Genomic DNA, 11,328 nt, shown 5'->3' with positions numbered 1-11,328 from the left:
ATAAACGGAGGCAGCGGGCAATTTCCAAATCACCCATCAGAGTTCCGGCAACCTTATCTCCCACCGTGCGAGCCATCGATCCCTTCCAACAGCCCGCGATAGATACCTTGTGGATCGTTAACGAAAAATTTCGACTTTTTTTTATTTTTTTCTCTCTCGAGAACTCGCGCTCATCCTCCCCACCTTCGTGGCGCCTCTAACGATAGGTATATATACATAAGAGTACATTGTACGCGGTAGATGGTGGCACATATAGGGCCCCGGCCCATCGCAGGAAGTACGCTGCGCCCCCTCCCCCGTTATTCCGTTCTCCTATCCAGCTAACTCTCCTCTTCTCTTTCGCGGCAGAACTCGAGCGCATATATAAGCCTACCGGTGCCCCGGGCACCTCCGCACTTCAAAGTTTCGTCCTGACCAGTCGTCACTTATCCGGAGGAGAAGGTGGCGAACGAGGAAGGCACCTCGTTGCAAATAAACAAACCCGCAACTTCGCGAGCATCGTCACCTCGGACATGGGTTTTCACGCTGCGCTACAGGTAAGGAGGCTTGTACCCACTACCGAGAAAACATTCCCAAAATAAGTATCTCTTTTTTCTTCCTTGCTCCATATTTTTATAACTCGGTCGCATAATTGTTACTCCTGGGATAGTGCTAATTAATGCTTCGGTGCTTACTGATGGACAATTCATGGTTTCACTGTAATTATGATATATATTTACCCGTATATAAGTGTACAATTGTGCGTGAAGGGTACCCTCGAGCATGTGTATGTATAGGTGCTCTTCATGAGAAGGATGCGAGCACGAGTAGTCTCGAGATTTAATTACGTGCTTGAGTGTCAAAAGCCGGTAGTATTTTCAATCAAGTGTTCTGTTTATTTATCTTAGCTTTCTCGTAGCTTCATTTTTTTTGGATCCATTGGAAGTTAGGTTTCTTTTAATACATTGTGTCTGCAGATATACAAGTCACCAAATTCTTCGTTTGGGCAAACAATTTTTTCGTCTGCATTTAAGAGTGTGCGGGTAAATAATAGTTCCTGTCGGTTCAATTTTTTTTTTTACTTATTAACAAAATGTGATGTTTTGAACAGAAAATCGTGCAACACATCTCAACGAGTTACCCTCAGGATACTTTTAGAGTATACAAATAACTTTGGAACAAAATTTGTAGTGATCGTGTTGCATACTTTCTAAGATATTCAGTGATCCAAAGTACCAAGTTATTTTTTAAATTTACAATAATTTTATACCATCTCAAATATTGATTTAAAAATTCGACTGATGGTTAGCATAGCTCTCGCTCTTTTTTTCCAAACAAAGTTTTTTGTCAACCTGGTGAAGCGTATTCCTTTAACTTATTTAAAAAATGACTCAATGAACCCGATAAAAATGAGCTTTGAATATATTAATACATGAACAATAGTTGAACTAATCATGACTCTTTCACGTTTAAGAAAAAAGAATGAATAAGTAAAAACCGTTCATCGTACGATACTAAACAATAATTTTAAAAATTTCATTTTCAAAGCGAGAATAAAAAGTTAAGCGTCAAACAATCAGTTGTGGGCAAACTTATTTCGTTAATTTGTTTTGTTTGTAACTACGTGGTGTTATTTCAACCAAAACGGTAGTGAAAATTCCTGTGAAAAATACAAGGTGAACTTTAGCTCTTGGACGATGATGCGGAAGAAATTATTATTCGTGGACGAATGTGTGTAGCTGCGGACAAGGAAATAATTAGCAGGTCGACCATAACCTTGCCTTTCATTGAAATTCAGAGCATCGCTGGTTTTTGATTACAGTTGAGCTTCTTAATTTTTTCACACAAGGATGAAAAGAAGAAATGGAAAAAAAAACAACTCCAAGATATATAAGTTACAGCATTGCTGCGCCACTGATCTAGCTTTGATGACCAGAGTAACCTTTGTAGTGCTTGCTCGGGTGTCAAGCAAACCTTTGACAAGTGTCATTTGAATCCCCAAAAGTAAAACAGTAGCGCAACAAAGCTCCTTTTACCATTTTTTTTGTCAACGAAGGATGAAAAAAGAAAATGGATACAGACGTGCTCAAAGATTATTCCCCTTTGACAGTCGCCACACTATCGTGCACCTCATCTAGATCGTGTATCCTTTGACTCGGTATGTGAAAAACGCAACAGACACCAAATCATTAATTTATACCTAATGGTAAAAATAAGCCGTCCTCAAGATAATTGATTGCATTAATAACCTTTTTACCAATTGTGACTCATGGAGATCTCCAGTTCTTGATCCAGTCCCTGTTGGCTTCGAAAGTTCTAACAAAAAAGGCGTTTCTTTAATTTTTTCGTTGTAAAATTTGTTTACGTTGATTGAAATACTTGTAGATACTTGCGACTTGTCCAAGCAAACGTTAAAAACTAGAGACTTTAATCTTGAAAAATTTTTTTCGAAGCAATTTGGCATATTTTCGAAAAAAAGTTCTGTCGCGATTTTTTTCCGAAATGTTTTCCAACAATATTTTTAATTTTCTTCGAGCATTTGTTACATTTAATGCTTCTAGTTTGGATCCTTAACAATTTTATTTTTCATGATATTTTTATGATAATAAACACAAAACTCTAAGGCTATCAAAAATGTTTACTCGCAAAGATCAATGATTTAATCAAATATATATATACCGAACAGCTCACCATCCACTAACGTAAAATTATCATTGAGTTCACCACTACAGCCTTTTAAGTTAAGTTTTGGCTGTATTTTTTCAGGCACGAAATAATTATACTTGGAGCACATGCCACTGCAGCCCAAGAAGAAGCCATAACGATAATGATGATAATGTAGTGATAAAATTGAGTCGAGAGAAATGAGGCACACGCGCTCGGCTTTGTGTCGTCATTGTTTTAATTTGTTTTGCGGCGGGAAACACACGAGGCCGGACGAGTTTCACGCGTAAAGAGCCGAGAGTGCTCGGTAGCTTACACAGTGCGACGATATTTCTGTACCAATATACACACACATAAGTATTATATTCGCACACGCTAGTGCACTCGCGCAGTTTATTCGACATGGGATTCTCCTTTCACTTGCGTGTACGCATATACGTAACGAGTACCATCATGAATGAATGTACTTACGGAATGTGATACGACTCGTTGACATAGAGGAAATAGAAAGAGGAAAAGGGAGTGAAAAGCTTTTATTATTTTGTAATCAACCAAGCGGATAAAAAGGTCGTTTTGCAGTATATTATGAGCATGGTTTTAATTGCAGCAGGTGCTCGGATAAAAAATGTGACATGGATTGTCTTTGTAAAGCTTTGTGATATTTCAAACAGTTGAAACGTTTCAAGCGTTTAATTTATTTCAAGTGCTGTTTTTCAACGTTACAAGGGCTCGATCGTCAAGTGCTAAAAAAGAAAGGGTTGGTTGAAAATATTTTTCTAAATCCATGAGAGAGTGAGAACACACATCATATAGTAGCATTTACAGTTGTATTTGGTTTGGATGGCATGATCATTCTGGTTTAATTAAATGTTATTTTTCATTGTTTTAGTAGTATACGTTCGATCAACGAGAATGTTTTTTTTTTTAAATATTTCTCTGATTTTAATTTTTGTTTTTTTTTTAACCAATACATTGTTGTCTTTAGTCGACGCCAGCGTACACGAAACAAACTAATCAAGACAGCCAACATCAACCATCTCATTTAATTAATAAACCTCATACATCATGAATTAGCTTCTTTTTTGGGAGAAATTTTTTGGGATGGTTAAATAAAAATTCAACAGTCAATAGGTATTTGACAAATTGAAAAGTGATGGCTCTATTGATGATTAATAGATTCATGGTGAATATTCGAGGGGTACAATACAACATGTCAATCATTGGTATCCCCATGTAAAGCTACAGTTGTTTTCGAGGAACTACATTATTTGATTTTGACAACGTGTATGATTTCCCTCGTAACTTGTCCTCCAACCAATCATTCACAATCATTTCAAAGCAATGTTACCTGTTGGGATTTGAACAGAGTAATCCTACTGCAGAGAGGTAATAAACATGTCATTGGAACGGGGTATGGGTGATGCTACTCCGAAATTCGTCACTTTATGTACTTTTGAAAAATTGGTTTAAAAATCATGAAACGGCTTGAAAAAAAAAAAAAAAAAGAACCACATCGACACTTTGAGTTATTCTTATTCATCCTCCAGTAGTGCGAACAAAATCATATGACAGTTAAAAAGGCTGACAAACACTTGACTTAAATGTTCCCCTGAAACATACACACAATTGATGATTTTTCGTAATAATGCACGACCACGTCTCGTCTTTGAAATGTGTTGCAGGTGCGGGGTCATTTGCTGCTGGGCTTGACACTACTATGCACCCTTGGCAGCCGTCCGGTGAGCTGCGAGCCACCCCTGAGCAACCAGTACGGATTACCGGGAAATTTCGGAGCCCAGGGGACCAGTCAAGGCTATCCAGCCTCCCAACAGCAACAAGCTCTGACGAACAGCTATGGGGCTCCTCTCGGGGACAATGGCCACGACGAGCATCAGGACTACATCGACAATCAGGTAATGGGAAATGCGTGTTCATCTTGTCCTCTACCCCTTGCGATAAATGTGTTGATATACACGTTGATGTGGAGGGAATGGATTTTGAGACAAAGTTCATACACCAGCTGATCTTCGGATCCTGTACCTTGTTGCAAATGTACTTGATCCACCTTAAAAATCTTGCCCAAGTATAAGATCCCTTTTTACACAACGATCCGGCCGTACTGAATTTTCTAAACGCTGTGCAGGTGATTTCCCATTCCGAAAGCTCCGATTGTCATAAATGTATGCAGAAGCGCGCCCGCGAGCACTAGCACCAACTACGAGCTGCCCATTAAATTTTTAAGCCACAGGTGCAGTAGCCTCGGCCTCGAGAGAATCTCGCCCGCTTGTGCTTATACATGATACCCATTTGATGCGGCGCACGTGCAACGAACCGCGGATGAATGTACTTACCGACTCGCGTATTGCCATGCATGCGTGCACATTTCGTGCCCCTGTACGACTGGTTGAACTCGTTTTTCTCATTTTCGGCCGCCTAGTCGGGGAACGGGTGAATCGGATGCTACGGCGGAGCTAAAAAAAAAAAAAAAAAAGTTTTCCTCCAAGCAATTGTTTACGCGCGTGGAGTACCTTACTATGGAGTATACTCAAGCTGTATACCTTTACTCGGTACGTGGGAGATCGGTGGACGATAGCGTAGCCAGTTACACGAGCGAAAATTGTAATTTCCTCGAGCCGTCGTAACTTGGAACTACTTGCTTCGTTGTTGCCTGCAGTTCAAAAGTTGGCAACTTTCATGGCTTGGTTTTAATTTGTCTCTAGTTTTTTTTTTTTTTTTTTTTTGTTTCTCCACTTTTATCGAGCGTTCATTTCGCGTAAGTACAACTTGACGTTACGTGCTTTTTCTCAAAACACGGTGGCACCTTGAAAGATTCCATCAGTACGCGTATAATTTTTCGCACGAGAAAAAAAAAAGGAAGGAAGATTCTGTACGCATGGCGACAAGAAAGCACGCGAGGCTGTGAAAATCCAAACTGCATTGGGGATCGAAAGACAAATAGAAAAGCACGGGGTAAGTGCATAGGGAGATATATACAGGTGGGGTGCAGCAGAACTTGCAGGTTTTCGTAACTTGAAGCGCAGCCCTCGCCAAACGAGTGGGAACAAGAGTACATATACTACACGCATCTATCCAGCAATCAAATCGCACGCGCGAAGAGCGTTCGGCAAACAACGTCAAGGTGCGAGGGGAGGTGGTGGCGTGGCGCCTTAACGATGTTTGCCCCTCGCCGAGAGAGTCCCCGACTGCGCAGCGAGACTATATTATACTCTCCCGGTCTCGCCGTTGTTTTCGCACCCTCCTCGCACTTTTCCTAGCTGCACTTGCAGGGGAGCGGTATTCGTACGTTGGGCTTGGAATTAATCACCCACCGATTAAGATTTTCCGTGATTATGGCTTATCCCCTGTGCTTCTTCGAAGGAAATTGAAGGACACCCAGCAGCGAACACCTTCGGGAAGTATACTATGTGCCCTTACTAGGGCGAATGGTTGTTTCAGCAGTTTTACGGGCTTTGGATTTGAATTTCGATAAATATTAAAATATTCTGAATTTCAACGCGTGTGCAGATTTTTCCTCCAAAACTAGCCCCCAATACTCATCGATCCCCTCGTTCGGCCATCGTAGCGTCAAAGATCACAGCTGACACCTTCTTGAAATTTTATTTGATATCTCGGTCATGTTTTCGTCTCTTCCCGTTGCTTTGTTTTTATTTCTCGTAATAATTCCATTTCGCAAAGTTTTTTACTCGTGTACCTTCATATTATATATAGGTCCCCCTCGAACGGCAACTGTGACTAACCAGTTGCCGGTATTGTTACTGTTGCCGTTGTACAGACTAGGTGTCGAAATGAGCTCGATTTACTATATACATACAATATACGTTGTCCCGCTCTGCACTGACTCATTATATACTTGCTCTCGAGACTCTCGAGAGAAGAGAGAAACACCTCGCACCCTCTCGTACTTGAGTGAAGAGCTATCTAGTGACACAACAGATAGGCATGTATATATATGATAATAATAACAATATATAATATGTATATACACGTGCCAGGCATAAGGACTTGGGCAATGCCGCAAGAGGCTCACTGTTATGAAGATTCACGTCATGCGACTCTCGTGTATTCCTTTTTCGGTTTACGTATTGTATACATCATGAGAATCTCGACCATTTGTGGCTCTGATTTTTTATTCTTTCCTCCTTCTCCTTCGTTGAAAAAACAACGACGCTTCTTTCTTCGTGTAGTCACATGTGTATGTGTGTGCACAACGTCAGATGAACTCGTATTCACATCGAGAGTGCCTCTTACCTCGTCGTTCAATTTATTTTCAATTGTTTAAATTTTTTAAATTTTTTAAATCACGCAATAGATCATTCATTGTACGATTTTTTTGTGGTCCCATTTTCGTGTACAACTGTTCATTCGTTTTCCAAATAATAAAAAAAAAAAAAAAAAAAAAGTAGGACATAATTAATGTATTACAACGTATGCTTTTTTTTGAAAAGTGTAAAGCAATTACCATCCATGTAAATAAAACAGTTTAACATAAAAATCAAAAAAGCCCTCGTAAAAAGTTTTTAATCATCGGCAGTATTCGGGACGAGCTTAGCCGATACATCTCTTTGGATGAAAGTAACCACAATAACCCAGTAATACAAATTTGAAAAGTAAGGGCAAGCAGGAAAGCGAGATATACGTACATGTCCGCACAAATGACGCGCACTGCATGACAGCCATCGATTCGACTCTGATGTAGCAGATTACTTGTACTTCGTGCAAATACTTACAAACCTTCGTTCGTCCCATTGTGTCTTTTTTTTTTGCAACTCTCCGTCATTAAAAAACTTTCATTTGCCGTCTTTTCAATCCGGGAAGCAAATAATTTTCTAAAAGTCCACCTCCCGTCCTTCGTTTATCTTCAGGTCTTTGCGACAAACAAAAAAGTGCAAGAAAATCAAAAGTAGGAAAAAAAAAAAAAAAAACTTTCCTCGTGTACCATTACTCGAGAGTTTCCCTTGCTCAAGTTCCCGCAACATTCAAATCGACTCATCTCCTCCTCCCGATGATACCCCACTTCGGCAGTGCATTTGTCAAAAGCGCGAGCAGAGAGAGCCACCACCGAGAACAGTTCCATATGATGCGTATAGTTATACGTAAGTACAGAAATACCTTCTCTGTCACAATTCTCCTTCCTCTTCCCCGACTCCCATCCACATCTGTACGGGTTCGCTGTACCTAATTATCTCCAAGTATTACAACGTCCCCAAATGGCTCTTGAAGAGTTGGTACTACAGTGCTATATAATACATGTATGTATATGCATGTATATATATATATATATTATATACAAGAAGATATGCAACTATCAGTGCTTATTGGCAATATAAGCAAGTTTCGTCACTCCGCGCTAGTTAGATGTAAGTACACGGTGCAACAGCCGTGTATATAGTGAACGCTGTCACGAGATCAGAGAGCCGGCCACCCTTGGCAACATATATATGCACTACAGGGAACAAAAGGTCCTCGTCTATAGCACTAATCTTCTTTTCATCGTTATAAACGGCTCGCTTTTCCTCAACGTAACGTGTTATATACAGGTATACCCTATATTCAAAGATATATATATGTATATATATCCGCAATACTCTTCCTACATAAATATATATGTATAGATGAAACTTGAACACGACGCTAATCGCGTGTACCTACATTAAATGTACATACAGCTCACTCTCGACACCCCTATACTCCTCGTTCGCCTCTCTGGACTCTCGTTTCTCCTTCGTTCCGTGCATTGTTATATATGTATCAGTGGTTATTATATCGTTATTGCGTTATTACGTGCGGCCTGCTGCTGCTTCTGGGCGGTGACGTGTATAATATGTGGCGATCCACTGCATCCTTGTAGTAAAATAGGTGTGTCTTGGCAAATCGACATTTCGTGACTTGGAAAATTCATCTTTTCCCGTTACATAGGTACACGTGTGTCTTGATACTGTATACACGAATACCTGTATAATTTTTTTTGCCAACGTTGCACCATCACGTACCTGTTTTTCACGTGGTTAATATCATTATTATTCTTCAAGTTATAAGAAGAATCATAAATTTTATGAAATTTAAGAAAAGATTGGTACAAACCTTATGGGTAGTTTTAGTTTTTCAAATTGAATTAAAGAGTAGGTCAATGTCGATGATTAAATTAATCATGTAATTGATCAAATGCAGCCCAAGTCGTACGAGTTTGGGTACGAGGTGAGAGACGCGGCATCGGGCAATGACTTTGGCCGACGGGAGACGAGCGACGGAGAGACGGTGCGCGGCGAGTACCGCGTCCAGCTGCCGGACGGGCGCACTCAGATCGTCACCTACACAGCCGATTGGCGAACCGGTTTTCACGCTGACGTCCGCTACGAGGGTGTCGCCCAGTATCCGGACCAACCGACCAACCAAGGCTATCCATCATCCCCTACCAACGCCAACAATGGTAATCAGCTCAGCAACAACAACGTCAACAACGGCTACGGTTACTCGGGCAACGGCAATACTGCCGACGTTAGTTACTCTGGAGGTATTGTTGATTATTGCAATTTCACACTAATCACATGAACATGGTACTCTGAATACATGATGGTGAGAACAACTCGTGAGGTGTACGGTCAAGTGAATCGATTGGTATTCCGATAACGCGTTTGAGACATCAATAAAGCGTAAATTCAAAAATACGAAATGAGTACATTCCACCTGTTATTGTTGCTTCTGCCTTACTGCATTCAAGTTATAAATGTAACTATAAGATTAGCTTTCCTGTGTTGTAAAATCGATCCGGGAAAATTTACAAGAGTGTTAAAAAAACAAACTTTTACGATACAACAACACTTTTACGGCTCAACTTTGAGAAAATCGAAATTTCCTTTCAGGTAATCAAGGTGGCTACAATTACCAACCATCGGGCTTCAGTAGCAATAATAACTACAACAACAACAACAACAACAACAACAACAACAACAACAACAACAACAACAACAACTACCAATTCAGCACGAACTCCATCGAGAACAATGGCTACGGTGGAGGACCCGTTACCGGTTCTTCCTTCGGGGGACCCTCGATCACCCCATCGTACCAGCAGTCACCGCCCCAGGCTGCCTATGGTGCGCCATTTCATTGAATGAGACGAGTGATGAACAAATTCCCGACGAAATAACCAATCCGATCGGTATAGACCTGTACGTACGGTGCGAGAAATAAGATTTTTTCGAAGCATGACGTGCATTTTTCAGTCATAGCTGTCGATTCTTGGAGCACACATTTTTAACGGCAGTCATTATGATGTTTTTTTTTTTTATTGTTCCCTTCAACCGTACCTTATTTATTTTTTCAAATATAACAATAGTCATACTCGTACGTTAGTTATCTTTTTAGGTGATTTTTTTACTTTTTTTTACCGACCATAAGTGCGATATTTTCATCGTATCACGTGTAATGTGTAAGACGCGTAATGTTTGTTTTGCACCAATGATTGTAACTTTGGAAATTTATCGTATTTTCGGGACGAATGAAAAAAATTATGATATTTTGTTAAAGAAACAGGTGCTTCGACAAAATACTACCATAGGTACGTGTATGTACATGTAAGCGAAAATACATTATTTTTGAATGAAAGTTCGCAACCTACGATTCTCTAATGATTCAATAAACACTTTTCCTCAGAGATTTTTTAGCGATGCGCATTGAAATGCAATAGTCCTCAAAGTTTTTCGATCTCTGTTTATCATTCGTTCGAAAACGAGACATGAAGAAAAACGATGTTATCTTCAAACAATTGACGGTGGATTCGTTTGAGCTACTTATGTTATCGTGCGAAGATTAATTAAGCCACACAAATGACACAGGGGCGCATTTATTAACGATAAATCGATAGGTTTAGTGTTTTGTACATGATGACTTTTTATACGCAAATCCATATTATTTTTATACGAAATTGATGTTACCTTCTCCCCGTATTGTTAGTTGTGTTAAAATTAACACATGTATCACCATACAGGTGACACGCATAATTATCATACATTTGAAATAAAGTACACTTTAACCTTTTGTTTTGAAAAAAAAATCATACGCAGTTCAGATTAATTGAGATCATGGTCAACCATTGTATAAACAAAAAAAAAGCAACTACTATAAGGTACAAGGTGAGTCGTATTATTTCAGCAATAACTTCAGAAGGGGATATACCACCGTGGGTGAATGGTACACCCATTATCTGAGAAGGGAACGTATGGTACGCGTACGAAGCGCTTATTACTAACACGCTCGAAAGTCGAATCGAAAATAAAAATACTCGCGGCTCTCGGTACGAACGGCGCACACCGATCGACCAGCTTAAAACCTTAAGCACCGATCATAATATATAAACACTCTCTTCACGGTGTTAACGGTCCAACGAAACACTTAACAATGGATCACGCGTCCTGGCACTGGTAGTTGCCCATGTGTATATACGCGGAGAGACATGTAATCGTACGATTTAACGTTGAAAAATCCCCGAGATTTAGCTCGCTGTTTTTCCCGGTTGTACCCAAACATGATGTAGGCATACCTGTACGTAGAGCGTGACTGCCAGATCCCAAGTAGGAAATCACGATGACGATTTTGCTAAGTAAGGGGAGAATATCGGGGCCCTTTAAACGCGTAAACAATTACAATGCTGAGGCAACTCAAACG

The 11,328-nt window shown here is 40.1% G+C and overlaps 1 protein-coding gene across 1 annotated transcript; it reads left to right on the top strand.

Moving 5' to 3' along the window:
• Positions 1–512: 512 nt before the first annotated feature.
• LOC106635945 (uncharacterized) lies at positions 513–9,775 on the top strand. Its single transcript, XM_089589749.1, has 4 exons — positions 513–536; positions 4,326–4,556; positions 8,833–9,062; positions 9,568–9,775. Exons 1-4 carry the CDS (start codon positions 513–515, stop codon positions 9,773–9,775), a joined length of 693 nt encoding a protein of 230 aa, XP_089445875.1.
• Positions 9,776–11,328: the final 1,553 nt, after the last annotated feature.

Source organism: Copidosoma floridanum, unplaced genomic scaffold (genome assembly GCF_036245765.1).
Source record: "Copidosoma floridanum isolate Cflo_tuat_1 unplaced genomic scaffold, Cflo_Japanese_pri ptg000009l, whole genome shotgun sequence".
Classification (NCBI taxonomy): domain Eukaryota; kingdom Metazoa; phylum Arthropoda; class Insecta; order Hymenoptera; family Encyrtidae; genus Copidosoma; species Copidosoma floridanum.
Note: the sequence above shows the minus strand (reverse complement) of the source record. Positions and strands in the feature narration are given on the sequence as shown.